Source organism: Phragmites australis, chromosome 8 (genome assembly GCF_958298935.1).
Source record: "Phragmites australis chromosome 8, lpPhrAust1.1, whole genome shotgun sequence".
Classification (NCBI taxonomy): Eukaryota; Viridiplantae; Streptophyta; class Magnoliopsida; order Poales; family Poaceae; genus Phragmites; species Phragmites australis.
Genome location: NC_084928.1, coordinates 18,903,327 through 18,931,259, shown reverse-complemented (window position 1 = coordinate 18,931,259; position 27,933 = coordinate 18,903,327). Strand labels below are relative to the sequence as shown.

Sequence of the window (27,933 nt, the reverse complement as noted above, 5' to 3'; positions counted from 1 at the left end):
AAGTGCAATTGCTTGGCTCAACAGAGGTGGACTTCCAATCGTTGTTTTGGAAGACTGCTGAAATGTAAATTCTTTGCTTGATTTGTCAACCAGAAGAGACTGCGGACCTCGTGGCCTTCCAGCCCAAAGTGCGTGTTAAGCAGAGCAGCGGCAGAGACTGGCCATCAACTTTTCGTTGAATGCAGATTCAACGAACGCATCTGGCTACACCTGGCGCAGTCGGTGGGGAAACCGGCCCTATAGCCAAATTCCTGGCCGCTTACAACTATGGTCCACAAATGGTGAACAACTATGGCCCCCAAACAGGGACTGAAATCGCTCATTATCTTGGCCAGCTGGAAAATCTGTAAGGAGAGAAAAGCCAGAGCGTTTAATCGCAAGGAGCGGCCAACAAGTAGGATCATCCAAAAAAATTAGAGATGAAGCTGTTCTGTGGGCTTTTGTTGGAGCGCAGTGCCTAGACTGCCTAATCAGAAGAGAATAGGTTTTTTGGTTGGTTTTTCCTGTTTTGCTTGGGTCATCCTTTGCCTTGTTTCCGTTGCCCGTCGGGCAGTTTTCCTCTTTTCAATACAATAGACACTGCCGGTTCATTTAAAAAAACACGCGAGATTAAAATTTATCACCCTTTCCCGCAAAATAAAGCATGCAACTTTTATGTTTTTAGCATGTAAATACACTGTTCTCACTGTGGGAACTCCCACACAGTTTTTTCGGTCAAATAATGATAACAAAGCAGAGGCCACTATATGCAACGAAGTCTTTGGGTGATTGATAAAATCATCATTGGCCACCATGCCTTGCTTGGGAATCCTCCACAACCTCGATGATCTAGGAAAATAATGTAATACTTGACCAACTGTCTGGACAAATATGTTCAGTAAGGTTCTTGTAGTTGCTCCACAAAGTCGCTGTGGTATTCATAATTCGTCCTTAGTTTCAGCTTCCATGTCACGAATTTACCTCATATGAGGTGTTTGGACTACAGGTGCCATGGTTTGTTCACCTCCCATTTTAAGTTACTAACAATGAACAAGGAAAATAGAAGCAAAAATGTGACATACTAACAACACAGGATACAAGTCTTAGAGTCGAGCTGCAGTTTTATGGAAAAAAAATTAAGAAATGAAGGGAAAAAACTCGTTTAGTTATGCCTTCCATGTTAATTGAGTGCTCCTAGACTTCAATTACTCCACCGCAAATTGAAATAGCTAAAATAATATATGAAGGCAGGAATTTTACATATTTGCACGATCTGCACAAGTACCAACTCAAGAAGGCTATACCAACTCAAGAACAACTAGAAGGATCAAGGAAATAAAAAAGGATGACAAAATAGTTATTAGTATATCACAATCAGGGAAAATTGCCTGTTTTGAAGAACTGAAGAAGTGAAAAAACACGTGAGGTGGCCGGTAGTCCCGGTTTGGCTGGTTAAGGGCCTACCACTTTGGTTACCACCAGAAATTTAAAAAAAATGAGTTTAAATTTTACATCTAAAGTACAAGAATAAAACGAAGAACATCAAACCATACCTTGAACAATAAGCCATAGTTGTACAAGTGATTGGCTGCCAAACTCACGTAGCACAAGTCGGTTTGAGTCCAGTGCCCACCCATATATTTTTTTCTTCTCCAGTTTTTACCCTTTCTACCTACGGGACCCATAAGTCAGAACATATTTGAAGCAAAACAAAAAAAGGATGTGTACACGTGGGATTTTGAACCGGAAACTCATGAATGCATCGTTAGCACCACGGGGAAGCAGTGTCATCTAATGCATTCACTCACTTTCTACTTAGGTGCATTAAGATGGGCAACCAGAACATAGCCCTGCTGGAAACTCCACCAACTGACCCAAAAGTACTTACATAAAAATAGTGAACCATTCACCAAGCAAACCAGATATTGTAAGTTGTATCAATTATGATTGACTTCAAAATATTTTAAGTAGTTTAAAAATCAGTAATAAGCTGTATCAAGGGTTTTTCAGTCTTGAGAGGGGTTACACCTCACTTCACAGTCCCTTTTAATCACATCTGGTGTACCTCTAGTACCACACAACTTCTAGCGGATTGAGCCAGGAACCTCATCACACGGACATCTAGTCTACACACTCAATAATCAAGACGTACGCACCCAAAGTCTAGTCAAAAAGGTTCTGCCTTCGCATGTCTATGACCATGGACATGACTATTTGAATAGATTTACACTCTGTATAGTTTATGCAGCTTTACCCACACGATATGCTCAGCCTCCAACCGTTGCAAACGGAGGAGCGAATCATACCGAGACTCTCCCAACACCTTTCCTGTCAGGCTTTTCCACGAGACACGCTAAGTCCCAGAGCTGCATGTTCCGAAGGCCAGCATCCCTTTTTAAGCCTAAGCTGATCCTTGAAACCTCCAAACAGCGGGACAGATGGACCCTTGGCTACTCATTGCTCTCAGCCTCCTGGTATGATGCTCAACTCAGTCTGGTGAAGGAAAAGTCAAGTCCTGCCCATACAAGACGCATGGTTGCACGGGGTCGCTAAGGCATGGCGGCGAAATGACTCAGTCCTTAAATGGCCGAGCCAGACATCTTCATGGGCAATAAATACCATCATGTAACTCAAACCCCCAAGAGCATCCTCCCCGGAGGACCACTCTACCTGCCCGCGCCAAAACAGTTTTCACTCATTTTTACACATCACCATCCATATCCCACATGACATCAAGGATTTCACAGCCATCACGGAATTCACAGCCATCAAGGATTCATGGTATATGAGATTTCATTGATAACAGTAAATCTTGTATCCGAGGAGAAGTGTTTTAAAAGCGACATCTCTGAGCAGACGTATTCAATCCTAAGCATGCTAGATATCATGGCGTCGTCCGACATTAATATAGATAACGACAGGTAAACCTAGGGTGATATGTATTCTCGATAATAATATTCAAGACATGACATGTGTTTGATAGGATTAACTATTACCAGTAGTTTGTAAAAACGTAATACATAGCACAGGTGATAATAAATCCGGTTTTTAGTTGATCATGTATATTATTTGAAAAACATATGTTCAATATGATCAAGGAAATAGAACTTTCCTTCTCCGGAATTTTCTTCGAAGTCTTGATTGTAATCGGGATCCTCCTCACTCCTGATGCTTATGGTGCAGCACTAGCAAAACTCTGGTTGCCCTAAAATCACGACTACGACTGATAACGATGATACCAATGAAGAATCAATTAACACCAAATGGAAATCCAAATGAGCCCTAATGAATATCATACCATGATAGATGAGTAGATCTCGATTTTAGATGAATTTTGACGAAAGAATAGCCAAAATCGGAGCCAAAACAGAGAAGTTATAGCTCCCGGAAGATTTAATCAGAATTTAAATTAGGAAATTAAGAAATAGCACTGTTTATAGGTGGGGCTCACGGGTGGGGCCCACTAAACAATACCCTGGCCCCACATGAACCGTGATCAGTGGGACCCATGTGAACAGTATGGGCTTGGGTCGAATGGGCTTGGATGGGCCAGATCTGAGCCTAAATGGGCCTGGATGGGCTGGATGGGCCAGATCTGGGCCTGGATGGCCTAAATGGGCTATGCTTAGTATACACAATACTGGGCTGCATAGTGCTAGCCCACTCGGGTCTTAGGCTAGTGGTTACTGGGCTAAGGGAGTTGGGCCGGCCCATAGGGCACGCCCTGTTAGCGGTTGGGCCGGCCAGCCGGCCACTGGGCCGAGCCAGGCCGAGGTACGCGAGCACGTGGGCGCGCTGGCGCAGCGTGAGCGGCAGAGGGGAGGGAACGGCCGGTGGCAAGAAATTCACAGTGGCGCGCACAGGGAAGCTCGCCATGTTGGAATTCTGACGTGGTTTCGTGATGGGAAGTTGACGCCGGGCTTGTACGCGGTACGGTGGATGCAGCGGGGAGTACGTCAATAGCGGCTGGTGGCGAGAACGCTACCAGACGACGGTCGAAGAGAGGCAACGGTGCGGCCAGAACTGGGCAGCACCTCCCCTACACGGGGAGGGGCCAACCTGCACAGAAGAGAGGCCTAGTGCCTCTTGTCATCATGGCACATCGGCCAGGCCACAGCACAGGGCAGAAACAAGCCGACGGCGAGCATAACTACGGCGGCGGAATTCAAAACACGGAGGCGCACGGCGATAAGCTATGAGGGAGCCCCGGGGACACCTACACGCTACCTACGTGGACGCAAGAGGGAACTGGGAGGCTCACCGACCATAGGAATGGTGACGGGCGGGGCGACGCTGGCGATTTGTCGAAGGGGCAGTGGCGGCGCCGCTCGACTACTGGCTCGGGTGGGCTCCCGTTGACCTTCCAGCAATTAGACGACAGCAAGGTCCTGAAGCTCCTCAGCAGCATAAGGTCATCGGATTGATGATAGCGAGGTCACGACGGCGGTAATGGCGACGGCGGCAGTGGCGTGGATGGCAAAATGGGGAAGGGTTAAGAGAGAGACCGGGCATGCTATTTATAGAGGGAAGGGAGTGGCGGTACATGTGGGCTGGCGTCATGGGGACGTCGGCAATGAGGTGGTGGCCGGCGCCCACCTTTTTATCTGAGGCATGGGCCATCTGCACCGGCCAAGCATGGGTGGGGGTTGCGGAAGTCGCGTGTGCAGGGCATGGGAAGAGAGAGGGTACGCGTGAGAGAAAAGAGAGAGCGGAGAAGCGGAGGCCGGTCGGGTGCGTGTGGGATATTTCCCGGAGAGGGAAGACGGCGGTCGGTGACGAGCGCGCGCTGGAGGGAAGAGAAAGGAGAATGGCACGACGCTTGGATTGACGACGCGTGGTTCGCAGACGACAGAGCGGCGCTCGGGGCGGGCGAGCAAGCTGGGCCGCTCGGCGTTGCTGCGGGTCAGGCGCGACACGCGTGGGAGGAACAAAGGGGACGGCTGGGCGGGCCGCCTAGCTGGGCTGCATGTGGGAGGAGGAAGAGAGAAGGAGCTGGGCCGAAAGAGAGAAGGAAATGAATTCGGCCGGAGAAGAGGAAAAAGTTGATTAGGATAAGGGTAAGGTTTAAATTCAAATTGAGGTATTTGAATTTAGATCAACTTCACTTAGAATATCTGATCTTTGGATCTTGAGAAATTTTGAAGACGATTTGAATCCAAGAATTTGAATTTGAATTGGATTTGAGCTGAACAGAATCTAAGAGTAAGTTTAGAAATTGAGAGACATTAAATTTCAAACCACCACACGAAGGACCATAAGAATCTCAAACCAAAGCACATGAACTAACCTAATGCAGAGATTACTTTGAAATTGACTCTAGTGCTATTTGGAACACTTATTCAACTTTGCACATCTAATATACATGAATGTATATATACATCCACATACTTATCTTCTTAACCTTAATTAGCCTAATGAACCCTAAAAAGTTTTAATTTGGAGCTAATTTTGCAACTAAATAAATATGCTCAAACTCAGGATGTTACATTAGGGCTTTCAACATTCACATTACGGCTATTGCTAATGATTAGTCGTGTACCGCAGTCCGATGTCGCGAGAGAGATTCACGAGGAGGTGATGAGTTCAGCTACAAGGTTGCGCGAACAAGGCACATGTGGAATGGCGATCGATGATATCATTGAAGCGTTCTCTCGCCTTTCCACGAAGGCCCAACATATCGTGGAGTACACATCTTGCCGGCAGCCCAATATTGTTGTCTGCGACCCTTCGGCCGCGCGTCCCACTTAGCGGCCCCCACGACCTTCCTACGCCTTTGTCCACCAGCAATATGCTAGTCCTCAGCCTCCGCCCCCGGATCAGGTAATTTTATTACTATAAAAAAAATTATTTAGTCTAAGAATATTTTATTTTGTTAAAAATTAAATATTTTGTATGTAATTTTTCTTCGTAATATTGTTGCACATTTACGCTAGAAATATTATAGTTTCCTATGGAAATGGTTAAATGTGTAACGGTCTATATGGTGTCGATTTGACTAATTTTGCAGGTAGGAGGCTCTAGATGGGCCGGCCCCTAGTTTACAGGTGGATCTTGATGGGCTAGCCCCCACTTCGCAGGAGGCTCTAGATGAGCCGCCCCCTAGTTCATAGGGGGCCCTGGCTGGACCAGACGTAGCTACAATATTCCTCAACCTCAGCATCCTGTGCATGAGCCTGTGTGTATTCCCACGCCAGGTATGTCACGGCTCTTTTTTCCATAATATTAGATTCATTACTCATTCTCCGTTAATACTTAGGTGTTTGTGCACGATATAAATGCAGGTACACCGCTGTCGGTGATATGGGAACCGGGGGTTCCCGAGTCCCGAGGCCAGGACAGCACAGAGCCACATGGCGCCATCCCTCGGGGATCATCTTCCCAAGGGCCCAACAAAAGCCAGACCCGGAAGGGGGTGCTCGGGGTCAAGAATAGTGGGTCCTCGAGTACCCAGAGTTCCCCGAGGACCCGAGAAGAGCCAGGTCCGGGAGGGGGTGCTCGGGGTCGAGAACAGTTGGTCCCCGAGTACTCAGAGTTTCCTGAGGACCTAAGAAGCCCCTTGCCGGTGGACCCCGCAAGGGCTCCACAGTCAGGTGTCAATCAGTGGGAAGCCCGATGCTGCATTTAAAGGGGAGCGTGGCCGGTCACATCCAACCACTCCCCCCCCCCACGCCTGTCGTACTGAGTACGTCAGTCCCTGCCACCGCCTGGCAGGAAGGCGTGGGGACAATTAATGTGACGGGTCCCATAGCACGTCACCCTGCGGGGCCCATAAAGGAAGACGCCTTGAGAATATCGTCGATGGGCTCGAGGCGTATCACCTGTCGCCCTGCCGCGTCAGACCGTGTCAGACCCACTCTGACCGGACAGGCATGCAGGGATATTCAGCGGCTGGCCGGTGAACCCCCTACACCTGCTAAAGTTGGGGCGCAATGACCGATGGGACCGACCGAAGGGTACATTTTTAACGCCTGTAACATCAAACTGTAGACCCATAATGATTGCTTTCCATTTATGACTTACAAAAACTTGTGCCCCCGATCTGGGCACACCGAGCCTCCCCCGATAGGATAAAAGGGGGGAGCACTTCGTAGAAAGACGGGTTTTAGCAAGTTCAGGAAGTTAGAAGCTAAGGCTAATCTGAGCTCACCTTCGCACAAGTTCAGAGAGACCGGCACTTGAAGACCGGAGCTCAAGACTTGATAGATAGACAAAAAACCTTGTAACACAGAGATCCAGAGAAAGGCATTCTAAAAGCATTAATAACACACCAGACACACAGAAGTAGGGTATTACGCTCCGTGCGGCCCGAACCTGTCTAAATCCCTTGTGCATTTACTTCTACTAGCCGACAATCATCTGTCCCGCCTAGATCCCATACATTCGCATTAACCCCATGTACGAGGTAGATCCAGAATCAGCCCCCCGGCCGAATCTTAAAGGGGGTCCCTCAGGATCCCCGCTTGCGGTATTCATCCACTGACAGCTGGCGCACCAGGTAGGGGGTTGCATCCCTGAATCCACCTCGTTTTTTGCAGAAAAAATGGCGGGCGGACATCGTCTTCAGCGCACTACTTCGGACTCAAGCGAGGAAATGGAGAATGGGGCCCAGGGGGCCCCAGCTCCGGCTCATCCTCAACGGCGTCAACAGTCGGCTCATACAGCGCCTCCTCGTGTTGGGGACAATGGCGCTGGGCCCAGTAGGGCCGTGACCACCACGGGCGGGTCGCCAAACCCGCAGCAAGGAGCAATCGTCCCTACCGCAAGATCGGCATCCGGACAATGCCGAGCGCCGATACAGCGCAAACTCAACTTTGGTGATGCCAGCCCTGGGAGTGCCTTGCTTGCAGCGCAAGCACTCCTTAGGTACCCGCCTATCCAGGTAGCGGGAGAAAACGCCAGAGGGTCGTCGGCTGATACCAACCCTGTAAGTTATCACTCGCTATATAAATTCATCACAGCAGTATGAATCGTTAAATATACGTCTATATTGCTCTTGTTCCAAGTTTTCCTCTAGAACCATATGTTAATCTGCTTGGTGAGATGCTCGACTCATGTGAGAAAAACACGCTCTCTCTCATTTTCTGGCCAATAAAAACGGATGACGGTCGGTATGCGGCGCAGGCAATGATCGCTGACCTAAGTTTGTTGTGGTAGGCTATGGTTCCCGGCTGCATGGCAGTACCCCGAGCACTACTGAGACTCTGGGGTTCTCTGGTAATCCTATCGCTCGAACATGAGTTGTCGGGACCGCCTAGTCCCCAGAGTCGGGCTGTCGATCCTCGGCCTGGTCAGTCTTACCCCAGGCACCACCGAACCATGGGACCTCTTGGTCATATCTCTGTCTATACACTTAGTCGGTCCGCGCATTCGAGAGGTCGCGGGTCAAAAATGAGATCAAGCTATAATGAGTACCGCACTGACAGAGCGCACCAAGCAAAGAAACCTTGCCTATTTGAGCTTGCAAGGAAATGCCGAGCCTTTGGGGTCCTCGGGTAATCCTACCACTCGGACATGAGTGGTCGGGACCGCCTAGCCCCCGAGAAGTGCTCGGACGCTAAAAGGACGACCTGGGGGCTAAAGCGCTCTGCGCAAGGGAGTCCATGTTCCCGGCGCCCCGAGCGTCGGGGCATCCACCTTTTCTCGGCCTGGTCAGCTGGAAGGCTGACACCAACTCGGTGAGTCACTAGAGTCATATGAATTTCCAATCATACATTCATAATAAACTATTGTTCCCGAGTTAATCTCGGAACCCTCGTATGCTAATCTGTTCGGCGAGGCAATCTCCTCGCGCGCAAAATCCTGCCCTCGTGTTCGCTTTTCCGAAACGACAAAGACAAACAGTAGTCGGTGTACCGCACAGGCGGCGATCGCTGACCTAGGTCCTTTATGGTGGGCTGTGGTGCCCGGCCGGCATGGCAGTACCCTGAGCACTACCGAGCCTCTAGGTTCTCGGGTAATCCTACCGCTCGAACATGAGTGGTCGGGACCGCCTAGACCCCGGGGGCGGGCTGTCAGTGCTCGGTCTGGATAGTCCTACCCCGAACACCGCCGAACCGTGGGGACTCTTGGTTGCATTTCCGCCTGCGCGCGTCTACGGTGTATTTGTTTGAGAGGTCACGGGGCAAAAAGCGTTCACGAGTCATGGCGTGTACCGTGCCAGGTGGACTCGCTTCCCGAGCAAAGAAGTCTATGTCTGTCTGTGTTTATTTGACTCAGCAGCAGCGTACCCGCGAGTGCCCGGGGGCTGCGTGCCCCGAGCACAGGATTCTACACGCGGGCTCAGGGGCTGTGGCGAGGCCTCAGGCGAGGCCACAGTCGGGGCCCACCAGATACAGCGACCAGCGTACCTCGTCGTTGACGTCCTCCGAGATACCAAGACAAGATACCCTCAAAAAATTCCACCACTTTGGGGGTCACGCGTCGTCGCCATTATCACCGCCTAGGCCCGGCTCCCGCACAAAAATTCCGCCACTTCGGTGGCGACGTTGCGGACGGTTGCCCGGGCTACGGCTTCTTCGCTTCCACGGAGCCCCGCGCCTATTGGAAGACGTCCTTCATCATCGCCTTCCTCGAAATGACGTGCGCCCTTTTTGGCTCTTCCTTGGGTTACCCAAAGAGCTTGGGCCTAAAAACTGCAAGGCCCGCAAAGATTTCAGCACCGGGCAACAGAAAGCCACGTGCCACCACTGCTGTGATCGGCCTCGAAGAAATAGGGCCCCACCTGCAGTCTCTGGACCATCGCCTACCGATGGGCCTGTGGGCTGCTGTCGGTGATATGGGAACCGGGGGTTCCCGAGTCCCGAGGCCAGGAGAGCACAGTGCCACATGGCGCCATCCCTTGGGGACCATCTCCCTGAGGGCCCGAGAAAAGCCAGACCCTGGAGGGGGTGGTCGGGGTCAAGAACAGTTGGTCCCCGAGTACCCAGAGTTCCCCGAGGACCCGAGAAGAGCCAAGTCCGGGAGGGGGTGCTCGGGGCCAAGAACAATTGGTCCCCGAGTACCCAGAGTTCCTCGAGGACCCGAGAAGAGCTAGGCCCGAGAGGGGGTGCTCGGGGCCAAGAACAGTTAGTCCCCGAGTACCTAGAGTTCCCTGAGGACCTAAGAAACCCCTTGCCGGTGGACCCCGTAAGGCCTCCACGGTGAGGTGTCAATTGGTGGGAAGCCCGAGGGGAGCGTGGCCGGTCACATTCAACCACTCCCCCCACGCCTGTCGTACTGAGTACGTCAGTCCCTACCACCGCCTGGCAGGAAGGCTTGGGGACAATTAATGCAATGGGAACCATCGCACGTCACCCTACGGGGCCCATAAAGGAAGACGGCTTGAGGATATCATCGATGGGCTCGAGGCGTATCACCTATCGCCCTGCCACATCAGACCATGTCAGACCCACTCTGACCGGACGGGCATGTGGGGATATTCAGCGGCTGGCCGGTGGGGCCCCCCTGCACCTGCTAAAGTTGGGGCGCAATGACCGACGGGACCGACCGAAGGGCACATTTTCAACCCGTGTAACATCAAACTGTAGACTCATAATGGTTGCTTTCCATTTATGGCTTACGGAAACTTGTGCCCCCCATTTGGGCACGCCGAGCCTCCCCCTGATAGGATAAAAGGGGGGGAGCACTTCGTAGAAAGACGGGTTTTAGCAAGTTTAGGAAGTTAGAAGCTAAGGCTAATCAGAGCTCACCTTCGCACAAGTTCAGAGAGACCGGCACTTGAAGACCGGAGCTCAATACTTGATAGATAGACCAAAAAACCTTGTAACACAGATATCCAGAGAAAGGCATTCCAAGAGCATTAATAACACACCAAACACACAGGAGTAGGGTATTACGTTCCGTGCGGCCCGAACCTGTCTAAATCCCTTGTGCATTTACTCCTACTAGCCGACGATCATCCGTCCCACCTAGATCCCACACATTCGCATTAACCCCACGTACGAGGTAGATCCATAATCAGCCCCCTGGCTGAATCTCAAAGGGGGTCCCTCGGGATCCCCGCTTGCGATGTTCATCCACCGATAGCCGCACTCTAACGAGAACCCCATCTTTGAATATGTAGGGGCCTCGGAAGTGTTGGCCTCATCACAATTGTACGGTGCACCACCTCCTACTCAGATTACGCAGCAGGAGATAGAAGGCATCTATGAGCCCTAGTTGCCTAGCCGTGAGCACCACGTGCCAGATTGGTACACACATTCCGCCTACAAGCATCCTCGGGAGGAGGACGAGACTGACGTTCCAGCGCCAGCATGTAGGAGAAAGCATGCCAGAGGCAGGGTGCAGGGAAGGGGTGCAGGGAAGGGGTCGAGGTAGGGGTCGGGAGTAGTTTGTGTTACTTTTATGATTAATAATTGTCATTTGTTCAGCTTTCTATTTCATTAGTTCAGACTACTAGTTTACGGAGTAGTTTAGTTACTTTGATGCTACTACCTTATTCTGCTAACGTATTCTACTGTCTTAGTATGGTGGATTTTATCATTGCATATGTAACTTACATGTTTCTTTCATGATGCATATTTGTACCAAGTCTTATGTATTCTTGAAACAACAATGCAGGTAGGAGACTAATATTAATTGCAGCTCTAGCATAAACCATGTGATGATAACACAGCACGGGGATACAATTTATTCAATTATAAACAACACGGTACAGATCAAATACGAAATCAAATCCTCGGTCAGAACACATCCTAATTACTCCCAGTTGTTCCTCCAACCTGCCATGCGAGGTGGGATATAACGTCTTTTGACGTTGCTGCATCTCTCTTGGCGCAATTGTTCATGTAGTTCCTCGATAAAGACGTGCTGGTGACGGATGTATTCTTGAATGTGTGAATCTATTAGCGGGTCAATCCAGTACTGAAACCCACAATCATTCATCTAGAAAAAATAAAAAATGAGATAAGTAAATGGTTTTGAGAAAATAGGAAATAATGTGAGTATTATTTCTTCGTACTCTGAAATGTGCACAACGGAAGAAGAGATGGCATGCGTCACCGAAATGCTCATAAACCTGGACAGCAACATCATCTACATGTCTACATGGTAGCCAAAACGAGCAAGGAAGAGCATTGTAGTTTCCGTAGAAATCTCTACCATGGACATCTAAATGGGGGTGTGGAGGTGGTGGATCAATGGGGCCATCAAGAGGATGAGGATATGCCATTGTCTCAATGTGGGTCGCGGTCACGAGATGTTTGAGTTGAGAATCGATTGTGTTCTGTTTATATACAACAAGTCCCTATGGTGTATGGACCAAGTGCAGGCATATAATTTGGAGAAAGTGCATACATTGGATGCACTACTTTAACAACTCTGTGAATTCAGCACCGTGCGGTTACATTGCTCTAAAAAGGTGGCAATGATAGGTTACGTCATTCTGAAATGTTGACAACGTGGGGTCACCCCAGCACACTGCAACATTGATGAGCTCGCCAGTTTACGAGTAGGGTACGAGAAGGTGCATATTTCCTTAGGTATTGGAGCCACAAACAAGAAACAAATGCTTACGATGGCCCTTGATTTGATGTACTTTACTTTCTTCAATAAAATAGTAGGGATTTACCAATCTACCAAGACGTTATTTCTAAGGACAATGATGTCATTGGATTCCCTGCCTTGCTTGTAGAGACAACAATAACTACTTGCCCAACTTTTGCAAAATGAAATGATCACACCAAGCAAGAGCTACCAAAGAGAATCTCTACCACGCATCAGTGCCACAACTTTTCTAGGTTTCACAGGGCATCCTATGCTCCACCCTCCAGCCAAGCCGTTTCACTCAATCCATGCACCAGCCCCCATCCATTATAAATAACACCTCCATCATCCGTGGGTAGACCACTCATTCCTCAGCTCCCTCAACTAAAATTTCTTCCTCAGCTCCACCAAGTCCACCCAAGAAACATTGGGGAATTTCCATCCTCCATGGGGTCGAATCACCGATATGCTTCTATGGCGACCCTTGTAGGCTTCGCGAGTCCCAGGACATACCCTACACCTACGGTCTACGCTTGTTCATATGTGCCAACTACAAGTACAACAAGCCTCGACATGGACCATATGAGTACCCACCGGTATAGCGACATAGATCACTCATGTGGATCTTTCCATATGGTTTCATACACTCTCTTACTAATCCCTCCTATTGTTTCTTTTGTCCAGTCTCCTCCACCTCTCTGCGAATTCAGGAAATGGCTCGACATAGAGCAAAATGAGAACCAAAAGCGATGAGTGGATATGCAGATGCGGTGGAGGAGGGAAGCTTACCAACGCCGAGAGTACGAGCGACATTAGGATGAACTACGGATGAAACAGCATGAGGAGGAGCGCATCAGGAATACCACGAAGGAGCACGTTGCGGCTCAAGCAAGCGAAACAGAGAGGAAAAGGAAGTGGGAAAGGGCCCATCGCGCTAAGGCGGCAGGAACCGATGCCAAAGAAATGGCAAATATCTTAGGTGCACTCAGTAGAGAGAATCTATTATACCCCGGCCTATTTCTATTCCCTAAGGTATGTTTGGTTTAGCAGTGGCACGCTATTAGGTTATTCTTTAGGCGTACCGTACGTGCCAATATTTCTTGTCAACACCTCTTTATGGTTAAGGTCTATTCACATTACGATGAAAAACCCCATGTTACATGTAATGCTCATCAGCTTATGTAACCTCTGTACCGGGTTCTATGCTACTTATGTTTTACAAATACTATTGTAGCCTACCATGTAATCTCTATCAGCTACCTCCTATTGTCGACAAGCGATTCTACGATTTATTTAACATCTTTCCATTTCGTTTCAGAAATAAGTTCAATCTCAAAATAAAAAAGTGATACAATATTTTGTCAATAGAAGAAAAAAAATCCGGCCATTCTAACGCATGAGATAGGGCTCACGAACCCACGCAGGAGGGAGGGTCCACGCTGTGGGATTTTTCGTCCTCCCATTTGGCGATATTTCCGTCCGTAATTGCAGTCCTGCACCCCGTGTTGCCGCCAGCGTCACGTTAGCAATTTTCGCTATACCGTACGGCAAAAACACTATTTTCTCCATACGGTATGACGAGAACAAGATTCGCCATACGATAGGGTGAATAGATATTATTTTTGAATTTTTCTCATTTTTGGTACTATTTCTGTAATATATGTAAAAAATTAATATTAAAAAAATCCACCAATCTGAGGTGTACTGCTAATCCTTTATCGTGTCAAGCACGTTTCTCTTGCACTTTCGCACATAGATGATTGAACACCAATCGCAATAGTTTGTTCGATGTGGACTTTGACCGGTCTAGCTATTGTTTGGACTTGGATAAGGTCCTACCCTGTGCCCTGGGATAACATGCTCATCAAACCACTTCAGATATTATGATTTCACTATGTATCATAAACCCTTATGATGGATATTAGATGTTTTCTTTATTTTCAAGCCATAAGCATACCGATTATTAATTGTAAAAACATCTTTCGTCTCCATTATTAATTGTAAAAATATTATTACTAATGGTTTATTAGTGAAACAAACTGTAATAAAGCACTATTATAGTCGATTCTAGTCATAAATCGACTATAGTACATTACAGTCAGTTTGAATCTTGAACGGACTGTAATTATAATCGATTCTACCTATGAATCAACTATGATGTATCACGGTTAGTTCTAGCTATAAATCGATGATAGTAATATCTTATCATAATTGATTCTTAGCTTCATAGTCATATCTAACTGTCTAAGGAAAGAACCAACTATGATAACCGTTAGTACAATTGGTTTTTTTATCGAACTGTGATCACATTTTTATAACCGACCATAAAAAACATTTGTTGTACTAGAGCAAAAATCTAAAAGTAGAAAACATACTCGATCGTATTTACCAAAATAGATAACATATTTTCGTATTTACAAATTTAACATGCGTATTCGATACCTCATTTACCGAAAATAGTGAACAGTGACATATTCGACACCTCATATACCGAATATGACACTATTCATTATTTTCAGTATCTAAAATACTAAATATCAACTGTATTCGGCACCTTAGTACCGAATATGATGAACAATATCATATTCGGCACTAAAGTGCCGAATACAACCAGCCCTGTCAACTCCCGTTCACCATGAACAGTACCCACATTTATTAAATTTCGTTTTTCCTCTCCTTCAAAACGGTGATCTTCTGTTACTCCAAAATTTTTAAAACTTTTTTTACATGTTCCATAATCCATGTGCAACCCATTTTAATTAGATTCATCCAAAAATCCTTTGTATATTTAAACTAAAATTCTCCAAAAAAGCTACTTTTATAACTTCTAACAATTGTTAGTGCCTCAAATAAATTCCCAAAAATCTGGGAAAATTCACTAATATTCTTCTTATGTGATGGAATAATTTCTAAAATTATTTTCAGCCCTAGGTTATATGATGAAAAAGTGAGTTCTTTTGTAATGCTCCATTTGTATGCATTTTTATCATTTCATATGATATTCTTCTTTTAATTCAATTTGAATTCAAATAAAATTCAACTATCTTATTATTTTATCCCGTTGACATGCTAACCTTTTAACTATATTTCTGAAGAACGGTGGGCGAGCTAGCGCGTCTCTTGAACGGTGCAAGCAGTAGTTGCTTGAAGAGGAGAATGTTAATAAGGACGAGGAGGAGGTGTGCAAAGAGGTCATGAATTTGGAGCGTCTCCATGGACATTGCTGCAGAGGTGGTGCTCATAGTCGTGGTCACTACACACCTGATGTTTGCCTAAGCGGCTAAGAAATACAGTTGTGGTATTTCTATAGACTACGTAAGGAGGAAGAGCTGTTTGTTTTGACTACTTCCAGTGTCATTTTAGACGTATGTGTATGTAGTCAAACATTTAAAACTTACTATATATTGTTATATTTATAAATATTCAGATGGAAACACGACAACTTATGCATAGATGCGGCATTAATTTTGCTTTCGTAACTGATATGATTATATTTTTATGAATATATTATACTAAAAATAGTAGTTAAATTGTATTTGGAAAACCATGTTACTGTTTAAAATATAATATAATCATACTTTAAGCAACTATTGCTTGCACCGTTCAAGAGACGCGCCAGCTCGCCCACCATTCTTCAGACATGTAGTTAAAATGTTAGCATATCAATGGGATAAAAATAATGAGATAGTTAAATTTTGTTTAAATTCAAATTGAATTAAAAGAAGAATATCACATGAAATGATAAAAATGCATACAAATAGAGCATTACAAAGGAACTCACTTTTTCATCATATAACCTAGGGCTAGAAATAATTTTAGAAATTATTCCATCATATAAGAAGAATATTAGTGAATTTTTCCAGATTTTTGGGAATTTACTTGAGGCACTAACAATTGTTAGATGTTATAAAAGTAGCTTTTTTTTTGGAGAATTTTAGTTTAAAATATACAAATGATTTTTGGGTGAATCTAATTAAAATGGGTTGCACATGGATTATGAAACAAGTAAAAAAAGTTTTAAAATTTTTGGAGTAACAGAGGACCACCATTTTGAAAGAGAGGGAAAACTAAATTTAATAAACGTGGGTACTGTTCATGGCAAACGGGGGTTGACCTGGCTGGTTATATTCGGTACCTCGCATGCTGAATATGACATATATTCGGTATCTGAGATGTCGAATATAGTTGATATTCGGTACTTTAGTGCTAAAAATGGTGAACAGTGATATATTCAACAATTTTTGATAAATAAGATACCGAATACGTATGCTAAATTTACAAATATGACAACATATTATCTATTTCGATAAATACAGTTAAGTAAGTTGTCTACTTTTGAATTTTTGTCATTGTTCTAGTTTACTACAGAAATGTATTGGAAAATGGTCAGATCTCAAAACTGCTAATTTTGTTGTTCATACCTGGAAAATGGTCAGATCTCAAGGTAATCTAGCTGGAGTCCACTAAAGATGTCCAAATGGACCGTGCTTACTGGGCTGGCCCGAGGCACGGAACTGTAGGCACGAGGCCACGGGCCGTGCCTGGGCCGAGCGCGCGGCACGGCGGGCCGGCACGGCACGGTCCGGCCGAGTCGGGCCGACATGGGCACGGCCCGGCCCACGGCCGGCACGGGCACGGCCCGGCACGGCCCGGCTCAGGCACGAGTGGCCCAGGAGGCACGGCCCGGGAACGCGGCGGCCCATCACGGCCCGGCTCAGGCACGAGTGGCCCAGGAGGCACGACCCACCGTGCCGACTCGGCACGCGGCAGCCCACGGCACGGTCGGGTCGGCACGGCCCGGCCCGTTCCGTTTAACCCGTTAACCCGATATTTTTGAATTTTATAGTCGTTTTGTGACCGTTTGAGCTCCAAAAACTTCGAAAAAAATTGCAAAAATCACCATTTTCACCTATAAATAGAGGATCACCTTGCCCTTCCATTCCACACCAGCAACACCATTTTCTCTCTTGTTTTCTTCTCTTATTCTTGTCTCAAAGTTCGTGAGAATTAGCAATAATTTGACAAAATTAGTTTGAATTGTTGCAAAACAATCCGAGCAATTCCAAAATCGTCATCCTGCTGACTTGCTATCTTGAAGTTGAAGAAATCTTGGTGATTTTTTTGCATCGTTGTTGAGTCTTATTTTATTATTAGTTTTATTACTTGATTATTTCTAACTCTGAATATTTTCAATTTTTGTAGTGTCATTCGACATTGATCATGGATGCCGGTGATCATGATACATCCATAGATCATGATTTTTTTTCTCCAAGGACTCACAGGGGACTACGGCCCCTTTGATACCAGTGCTGCAGGTGATGATGGACCCGACGGTGAACCTCCCGTTGGTTCACATCCAGATCCAGGTGATGCAGCAGCAGTTCCATCGTCAGGCTCTACAAGTGCGCACACATTAGCAAGCAGTGGGTCTAAAAGATCAAGAGCCGGTACTTCCGAAGTTTGGCAAGACTTTGAAAGGATCTACAAAGAGGAAGATGGGGTAAGTGTCAGGTATGCTAGGTGTTATATTCGTCACGATCGTCTATGGGCACCGGAATTTCAACATCCGGAGGGGAGCTAACTACCTTCATCGACAGTGACATTATCAGCCACGAACAAGAAAACTTCAACATACTGCAATGGTGGCATGAGCACAAGACGAATTATCCAGTGCTTTCACTGTTAGCGCGAGATTTGTTAACGGTTCCTGTATCTACAGTTTCTTCTGAGGTTGCCTTCAGTCTTACAGGAAGGATAATCGAAGAGAGAAGAACAAATCTGTCAAGTGAGATGGTTGAAATACTCACCATAGTAAAGGATTGGGAACAAGCTGAAGCACGAATGCAACACACTGCAGAAAATACTGAGCTTGAAGAATCATTCCAAAATTTGTATCTAGATGCTGATGAGAACGTGTAATTTCAAACTTTTTGAGCTAGGTTGTACTCTTTTTTCCTTTGCTAGAAAGATTTTTAATGAGGCAACCTATCAATAAAGCTCATTTTTAGAATTAATCATGTGCCCCTATTATTTCTAAGTTTTTTTTATTTTATTCATGTTTTTTTTATTTTTTTAAAATACCCCCCGCGGCCTCACCCCCACCTACCTCTCCTCTCATCGTGACCTATAAATACCATCTACTCCATCTCAAACTCCATGTATTCTCATTGCCCACCCTACCCACCCATCTCTCTTTTCCTATTTACTAGCCAAGTAGCCAGTAGTCACTTCACATCAAGAAACCAATTCCATATTTCAATTCATGGATCAAGACGCCGAGAACTCGCGTGCATGGTCATGGGTGTGGCAACATTTTGAAAAGGTCTTCAAAGAAATTAATGGGGAACAGGTAAGATTTGCTAAGTGTAATATATGCAGCATAGAAATAGGTGCCAGATCTCCAAATAGAACGGGACACTTGAGGAAGCATATTAAAAATTGCAAGTAAAATTCTGGGGTTTCTAATGAAATTATGTAATTTTCGGAGCATAATCATAGGTTGTACTCTTTTTTCCTTCTAGGAGAAAGGTTTTTAACGAGGCAACAAATCAATAAAGATGTTATGTATTTATTTTCTATATTTTTTATTATTTTTTTAGATTTTTTTAACGATTATTTTTGATTTTTTCCTATTTTTTATGCTGACGGGCCCAACGTGCCTCCACTGTGCCGGCCAGGCCCGTCGTGCCGACCTGGCCTGTCGTGCCTCCACCGTGCCGGTCGGACCCGTCGTGCCAAACGGGTTTGTCGTGCCTCCACCGTGCCGAACGAGCCCATCGTGCCGGCCGGGCCCATCGTGCCGACTGTGCCGTGGACCGGCCCGGCACGGCACGGTGACAGTTAGGCCGTGCCGTGAGCCGACGGCTCGGCACGTGGGCCGGCACGGCACGACCCGTAACAGTAAATGGGCCAATCAGACCGTGCCGATTTTGAACTGTACAGAGTTGGACCCCTACCGGACCGATTCGATTGATCCATTTAATCATCTTTAGAGTCCAGTGACCTTTACTATAGCTTGTGTCAAAAGGTAGCCATATATCATTCGGAAAAAAAAAGTAGTCATACATGTTACTTTTGACCTGATCCATTACCTGAAGACATGTCTGTCCTACACGGTACGTACCGCAATAGTACTCCCAGAGAGCATGCTGTGGGCGAGCGCACGCGAGCGCCCCCTGATTAGAGTTAAAGTTACCGACTGGAGTGTGGTTATGAGTTTCAGTGGTTACCGAAAATTCGTGATAATCGTGGTTATTTGTTAAAAATTTAAAAAATTTGAAGAAAATTTATTTGGCAAAATTTAAAATTTGAAAAAAAAATTACGATTTTAGCCGTTCAGTAACCGATCGGTTTAGACCGGTTACCGAGCGGTTTTTGTGATTTATCGAGCGATTTTTTTAAATTTTCCGTATTTTCGGTAACCGCTCGGTTTTCTCGATTTATCGAGCGGTTTTCTCAATTTTCAGTGAAGTTAAAAAACCCCAAAAATTATCTCAATCTTCTAAAATCAATAACTAATTCATCTGAGCTGCAAATCAAGTGAAACAAATTTTGTTGGTTTCCTTGTGACATTATCTACATGATAAAAGTATTTATACTCATAAAAAAGTTCACAATTTTCTGTGAGAAATTGTATTTGTTAAACCAAGTTAAATGCATAGTTTACTCTTTGCTAATCCAAAATCATGAAACTAATTTTGTTAGTCTTCTTACATGATCCTATGTTTTTTAAAAATACATGAACTCATGAATTAGTTATTATAACATGCATGATTGTGTAAATATGTTACGACTAGATTAATTCATAACTGACCTATCACACCTCAAAAATTAGTGAAGCCACTTTCATCAGCTTATTTGTACTATGATTTACGTAGGAAAAATAATAGTAGACATGAAAAAGTTAATCACAGTGCTGTTTCTTAACATATTCACTTTATGCTTGTGAACTTTGTAAAAATCATAGAGAAATTAATAAAAATCTACATAAAGTGAAATCAATTTTAAAAATTCTCTTAAAATATGTTTTACACAAGAAAAATATGTGTTTGCATGTTACACTTTTTCTTAACATGAGTTAATAACTGAGCCGCACGCTTCAATTTTTTTCATTTTTTTCAAACTTCCTCCATATAGAATATGATGCAAACGACATTATTTTTTAAAACAAATTTCACAGAAGGTCTTAAGAATTGTGCCTAGTTTTTTTTTAAGATTTTTTTTGTTTTTTATTTTTTTTATTTTTTCGAATTTTTTGAATTCAAATTCAGTTACCGTTCGGTTTCTGAAACCGGACCGGACCGAGAAGGACGGTAACCACGATTTTTGGGTGGTTACTGTCGCATTTGTGATTTCCGGCTTTTTCCTGCTTTGCCGATACAGCACAAGGTTGAGCACTAATTTGTATTGTAATACATTAATAAAATATAGCAAACATATAATGTTATGCAAACAATTATCTTTATGTATAAAATATATATATTCTAATATATATAGCTCGTGACAGTACAACTAAAAATCATTAGGAGTTCTTCCTCTTTCTCTCCCACTCCTCTCTTTTTCTTCTTGCTTCTTCTTGCTTTTACCCACTTTTCCTCTCACTGTTGTAATTTAGTGTTCCTTTCCCTTCTTCAATTGCTCGGTTCTTCTGTACTTTTGTTCGATGCACATTCATATTAGGTCACGCACGACTTTTACTTCCAAAGGTGAACTTTTCTTATTCCCCGACAATCAAACTGTCCCTTACGAAGTTCGTACATAATTCATGTAAAATTCTCACATTCCAATCAGGCAAGTTTTCGCTGTACTGGCCTACTGGAAAAGTGGGTAAGTAGTATCAACAGCATATTTAAGCTGCACCTCACGCTCATGATGGAGGAAAAGTGGGTAAGTGGTCAGCTAGTGAGCGCAACCTCATGCTCATGATTTAATTAAACTGGATCCACAACGCTCATAACTAGATTAAAATAACTAGTTAGTTAATTAAATTAAACTAGGATAATCCATATAAGCTCCACGCTTATCCCTAGAGGTGGATGGAAAAGTATGGATGACCTGATGCAAAACAAATTTACTACTGCACCAGCACGATCTTCCACATAGTAATTGTACCCTTAACATTCCAGAAGGAGAAATCGAAAATGTTGCTTTCTGGCTAATACATATAGTTCTACGATTTTGACATGAGTACATGACTTGTTACCATTTTAGTTTTCTTCTTTACGTACTCTTCACCTTTCGCTGTGGCAGCGATATTTAAACGTTTACTTTACCTTTTGCTCAACTAATTTTTTTTTCCAATGTCATCATTTAAGAAAATTGTTGATAGTTGAAAAAAGTTGTAATTGGCCGACATGCAGCCGGGAGGTTGCAGACATATGTCAGCTAGGTTCTTTTATGATTTCTCAAAGAAACGGTAATGGGCTTTTCTTTCCTAGGTAAAAGTGTTGCTATAAATTATGGAAGTATATTTTACCAGTAAAAATTCTAAGGGGACTTGATCAAGGAAACATTATGTGGCCACTCCATATAACACTTTCTTGATTTTTTATGGTAAAACATAATAGTTCAAATTATGATACAATCTCCAAGAAGACAAAGAAAAAAAGAATCTCCAACGGGTACAAATGGAAAACAGATACGAATAATATGTATTATCTGATATTCATGCCAGACCAAACGAGAATGTGGTATAGATTTTCCCATCTAATTTAAAAAAAAATAACACTAGATTCCCTTCTCCAGAGCTTTTATTGAAGACCTTTTAATGGGTGCAAGCCCGGAGTTGTAATTCCTGACCGGTAAGGATGCACCTTGAGTCTTACCAATTTAAATTTCTCACTAGTCGTATTTGCATTCGAATTCTTTTACAAAATATGGATGTGGTATTGAGTTTTGCCGTTCGATATCTGGACTATTCATATTTCTTTTTGTATTTACAGTATCGCCATAAATATATTCTTTCAATATGCCTGAATATCGAAGGATGAGTCTTAGTTTAATGTGAAATCCTGCTCCTTTAGATTGAGGGGCAGTAGCTATCGAATACTAAGTTGTGCTAGGTATGGTAGTTAAGGAATTAAGGCTGGCGTACCGTGGTAGTGGATTAGGCTCTCTTTTTTTATTGACAATCGAAGTGAATAGGCGAGATTGTTCCTAAAGAAGGGATAAGAATTCTCCATCCCAGTCCACTAATCAGGCTATATTTGGAAGCAAGGGGAAGAGAATCCTAGGGAAGGAGATCTTTGGGTTTTTGAGGGCAAGTCATTTCTCTAGGGGGATTTTTCTGTCCGAATTTTTTTCGCTGTAGCTGTTTGAGAACTAAGGGGATGAAAATCCCAAGGAACAAAAGTAGTCTAAAAAATAAGAAAGAATAAAAAAATGACAAACTCATTGCAATATCAATTAATATTGAAAAACTTTGCACCAAAGATGCTATGCAGGCTCCATCGAGCGAATTTATCAAAAGTCAAGTAACAGTACAGTTAGGTAACATCTACAACAAGAACTATCATCACACCACAGCTTCATAGGCCAGCACATTACTTCCAAGTTCCAACACTATATTCCAAATTTTCAATTAACAAGGTACCTAGAAATAGATACTATACTAGCTAAAACATTCCTGCCACTGCAAGAGGTTTCTAGCTTGATAATTGAATCTCTTGGATGCTTAAACCTGCAATTATTACCGGTTACGACTTACAACACGCAAACAATAGGTTCTCTCTTCCTCACAATGATTTGGATAAGGACTCGCAGTGTAACTTCAAGTTTTGCAGATACCCAACGCCCTGAATAAATTCTACACACCAGGACAAATCACTATAGTTCAAAATACAACTTTGCTCAGAGTACCATCATACAAATAGCTCAAACTGTCTACAAAATGTCAAGGATCCAAAGTGAACGAAATAGCCCCCTAGCAGATACAATAATATGTGTGTTACTCAAGATGTAAAGCCTAATTGATCATCACTCACTCATCTTTTATTCTATCAAACACCAACCAAGAAGCAGAATTCCAAACATAGCATGCCATTTGTTGCAGTGGAAGTTAGCTACTATAATTATGAGTACCATTACGCATGTTAAACAAAGTAACAAATAAGGTGCAAGTATCCTTTGAATCTTGCTTAGATCTTCAGCAAAATCCTAAAAGATCCACTAGTATCTATTTTACTATCAAAAGGAACACTTGAACTACCGAGTTACCTCTGAAATACTTCTAATTCAACCAACCAAGCGGAAATAAATCCTTCACAGACCAATATCATGTTCAATGAGGGACTCAGAGAAATGAACTACCATGTTACCTTCGGAAGAAGCTCCCCCAGCTGCAGCCCCCAACGATCCTTGTGTAGTTGGTCCTCCCCGTGTGGATCCTCGCATCGTTGGTCCTCCCCGTGCGGATCCTCATGCCGTTGGTCCTCCCCGTGTGGATCCTTATGCCATTGGTTCTCTCTGTGCGGATCCTCGTAGTGTCCCCTAGATTTAAGAAGGATTGTTAGGTGCGGAGCTCTAAAGACAGGAAAAACATGGGATGAGGAGGAGATTGATCCTCGTAGGGGAGGAAGAAGAGTAGACTCACCAGAGCTAGAGTGAGGAGAGAACCACGGGGTAGCGACCGAGGGAGGCAAAGGAGGAAGCCGGGGCGGCGTCCTGAGCGAGCGATGGGGAAAGGTTCCCAAGCTATCAAGGTGTGGCATATTCTCCCTATAGAAATAAGCTGGATCAGACTATCGAACCTTGAGTGGCGGGCTTCCAAATGTAGCCGCTATTTGGCCAGGGGAGCTTGCTCCATGGTCTTCCGTCCAGGGAAAACGGCGCATGGAAATGGGCTCCCAAACAAGCCCTCAATGAGAGTCCCCGCGGAAGAAATAAGATCGTGGCCCATTGTCATGGAGATCCTACGCTACGGGAGCTTTTGGTTGACGTCATTTCTTCTCTCCAGCATGCTGGGTAAAATGATTTATGATTTACTCATCCAGCCAAACCATCAGGAATTTTTTAAGACTGGATCTCTTGGGCACGTATTTCTATTGGCCCCGTAAGAAGACGTCGTTGTGGCGATGTGGCAAGCAAGAGGCATGCTGTGGCATGCAGCATAGCAAAAGCAACTTCTTGTAGTGCCAGCGGTGATGGTACGGCCGTACGGGCAAAAGATTCAGATTTGAATATTTCTTCTCACGGGTTTATTGTTAAAAATTGTTAATAACGGATTCAAATATCTTGAGAAAAGGAAAAAGCTTCAAATAATATTTAAAGTCCTAGAAACTCACGGGAATTTTTCTGCCCTGCCTCCGTCGGAAAGAGAAGGGAAAACCACAGTCATGTTTTTTTTTTTTCCTATTGGTAGCGGGCTGGTTAAGTGTACAAGCGCTCATCATCTGTCATCGCTGGGTCCAATGTATCTGCCGACTGCCGGTGGTGACAGGATAAAAAGCCATCGTGGCAGGTGAAACACTTGGCTGCTGCCGCTGCTTTTTAATAACAGACCGCAACGCAGCCATCATCGGCTCACTCCCCTCCGCATTCTCAATCCTTTCCACACGTCCTCTCTCCTGACCTGCCCCGTCAACTCGGATTTCTTGCAAGGATCACGCACCCAGAAACCCAGTGGTTTCATCCACGAGCACGCGCGAGAAGGTTGTGACTGGGGAGCACGGCGGCCGGCCACCGCCGGCTGATGGACACGCCCCCGGCGAGCCCGGACGCGGCGGGGCACGGCTCGAGCCCGGACGCGATGCGGATCATGGTGGGCGTGCTGGTGACGGTCATCTTCTGCACGCTGCTCTACTGCGTCTACTGCTGGAGGTGGCGGAAGCGCAACGGTGAGCTCTGCCTCTGCTCTGCTTTCAATGGCGCCAAGTGTTTCTTGCCTGGTCTTCTTTCTTGCTTTGCTTGTGCTAAGAGCCTAAGAGCGTATTGCGTGTTGTTTATATTTTGGTGGCTGGATTCAGCCATCCGGAGGTCCCTGATCGAGAGCCTGTGGCCGCGGTCCAGCTCGGACCTGCCGCTCATGGACCTCGCCTCCATCCTCGCCGCCACCGACAACTTCTCCAAGTCCAACATGCTCGGCGTGGGCGGCTTCGGTCCGGTCTATAGAGTAAGTAAACCAACAACCACCACGCCGCCTACTCTTGCGAATCTGTGATTTCGTTGTGGAATTAATGCCGTGCCTGGGCGGTCGCAGGGCGTGCTGAGCGGCGGCGCGGAGATCGCGGTGAAGCGGCTGTCTGCGCGGTCGCGGCAGGGCGCGGCGGAGTTCCGGAACGAGGTGGAGCTGATCGCCAAGCTGCAGCACCGCAACCTGGTGCGCCTGCAGGGCTGGTGCGCCGAGCGCGACGAGAAGCTGCTCGTCTACGAGTACCTCCCCAACCGCAGCCTCGACGCCTTCCTCTTCGGTTGGTAACCAAGCTCTCCGCTCCTCCTCCATTCTGACGCCGTGGGCAGGTAGCTCTCACGGTAGTTGTGCTCATAAATTCCATGTTTGGTTACGAACTCATCGACTAACTAATTAGAGTTTAATTGACTGTACTGTGTTAGTACTAGCTAGTAATTATCTCGATGCGCACTGGGCAACGACACCCTTAATTGTGCTAGCTTTGCGAGTGATTACTGAGAATTGATAGATTTGATCCAATTTACCGAACTGTTTTGTTTGGTGGTGGTGGTGGTTACTGGAAATATTTGCAGATCCGAGCAAGAGCGCGCAGCTGGGCTGGAGCACCCGGCACAACATCATCTTGGGCATCGCCCGCGGCATGCTCTACCTCCACGAGGACTCGCTGCTCAAGGTGTTCCACCGGGACCTCAAGGCCAGCAACGTGCTCCTCGACGACAAGATGAGCCCCAAGATCTCCGACTTCGGCATGGCCAAGATCTTCGAGGACGAGTCCGACGGGATCAACACGGGCCGTGTCGTCGGGACCTAGTAAGCCCCCCCCCCCCCCCTCCCAAAATCCCCATTGGAATGACTGGAAGTTATGTGTGTGCAAGGACAAGAAGAATTGGCCACAATGTTCATCTCAATGTTGCAATGCAGCGGGTACATGGCGCCAGAGTTCGCGTTGGAGGGCGTCTTCTCGGTGAAGTCAGACGTGTTCAGCTTCGGAGTCCTCCTGCTTGAGATCCTAAGCGGGCAGCGAAACGGCGCATTGTACCTTGAGGAGCACCAGCAGTCTCTCATCCAAGATGTACAATACTCGAAGCATCTTCGGTTACACAGTGTTCCATCACCAACATCAGTGATCTGAATTTAACTCAACTTTTCACAGGCATGGAAGCTGTGGACTGAAGACCACGCAGCCGAATTCATGGACCCGTCGCTTGGGCGATCCTACTCCAAGGAGGAGGCGTGGCGGTGCTACCATGTCGGCCTGCTCTGCGTGCAGGAGAACCCCAACGTCCGGCCCACCATGTCCAACGTCCTGCTCATGCTCATCAGCGACCACATGAATCTCCCTGAACCAGCCCGGCCACCGTTGTTCTCAAGGCTGAGGAGCATCCCGTTGTCGGCACAGCTACTCACGACGAAGACTGAGTCGACGGCGTCTCCTCAGTCGATCAATGATGTCTCCATCACCGTGATCGAACCACGATGAGATTGTTCGATTTTGATCAGTCCAGTATGATAGGTGTTGTATGTGCATATTGATCTTTTTTTTTTCTCAAGGCCGGTGATGGCATTTTAAGCTATGAAAACACATGATACAGTTCGGATGATGATAACGAGGTCCACTTGAAATTGAGAGAGCTTTGAAGTGTAAACGACATGTCTGTTTCATTCATTCTTTTTTCGGACGAGCATCATGTAAGGTCTTTTGTGTACAACTGTGACATCCTCTTTTAAAAAATACTATTGTGCGTTCCACTGAATTCTTCAAATTACATCAAGTTTTCAGAAGGTTTTAGAATTATAGACAACAGACGGTAAGTGGCAGGGGGAAAGAAGTTTCCCCTTTTTCGGGTATGCAAGGCATGTACTACACATGTGACCTTTTGCTATTGGTGCGCTGCTGAAAGAAACTGCAGACCTGAAAAAAGGGTCCCTTTATGACTTCCGGTGTTCTACATTGGCCCGGTGCCACTACTGTTCTCACGGCGTGATAGGTACTGCAGGAGTTTTGCAGGGCCGCCGAGATGCAGAGATGCAGGTAACGGTGAAAACCGATCATTCATTTCTGATTCAAAATTATGAATAACGCTAAATCCAAAATCACTTGTCTGTGAGCTCGGATTAAATTTGTGGTACGATACTAACATGGAGTCGCAATTGGGAGTAAGTTAGCTCTTAGCCACTTGGATTCTAGTCATAAGACTGTCATGGGTGCCGATATCCTTAGTGAATGCCAGAGTCTTTGGACAAAGTTTTCTTACAAATATTTGACTGGTGTGACATCCTGAGTTTTTATATCTATTATTGTAAAATATTTGGTAAGATATAATTGATATATGGGGACAAGGTAT

The 27,933-nt window shown here is 45.4% G+C and overlaps 2 protein-coding genes across 3 annotated transcripts; one reads left to right on the top strand and one right to left on the bottom strand.

Moving 5' to 3' along the window:
• Nucleotides 1–1,600: 1,600 nt before the first annotated feature.
• On the bottom strand, nt 1,601–24,195 carry LOC133925872 (uncharacterized). Of its 2 annotated transcripts, none has more exons than XR_009911029.1 (3): nt 24,053–24,195; nt 23,778–23,949; nt 1,601–1,651 (listed from the first exon to the last, which is right to left on the bottom strand). XR_009911029.1 is itself a non-coding variant. In XM_062371614.1 (3 exons), exons 1-3 carry the CDS (start codon nt 24,168–24,170, stop codon nt 23,344–23,346), a joined length of 330 nt encoding a protein of 109 aa, XP_062227598.1. In that variant the 5' UTR covers nt 24,171–24,195; the 3' UTR covers nt 23,309–23,343. The 2 variants fall into 2 exon arrangements, 1 of the variants encoding a protein (XP_062227598.1); XM_062371614.1 differs by lacking the exon at nt 1,601–1,651 and adding an exon at nt 23,309–23,383.
• Nucleotides 24,196–24,929: 734 nt separating this feature from the next.
• Nucleotides 24,930–27,219, top strand: LOC133926730 (cysteine-rich receptor-like protein kinase 10). The gene is made up of 6 exons (XM_062372783.1): nt 24,930–25,295; nt 25,425–25,570; nt 25,658–25,868; nt 26,161–26,398; nt 26,510–26,660; nt 26,742–27,219. The coding sequence occupies exons 1-6, from the start codon at nt 25,151–25,153 to the stop codon at nt 27,066–27,068; spliced, it is 1,218 nt and encodes a 405-aa protein (XP_062228767.1). The 5' UTR covers nt 24,930–25,150; the 3' UTR covers nt 27,069–27,219.
• Nucleotides 27,220–27,933: the final 714 nt, after the last annotated feature.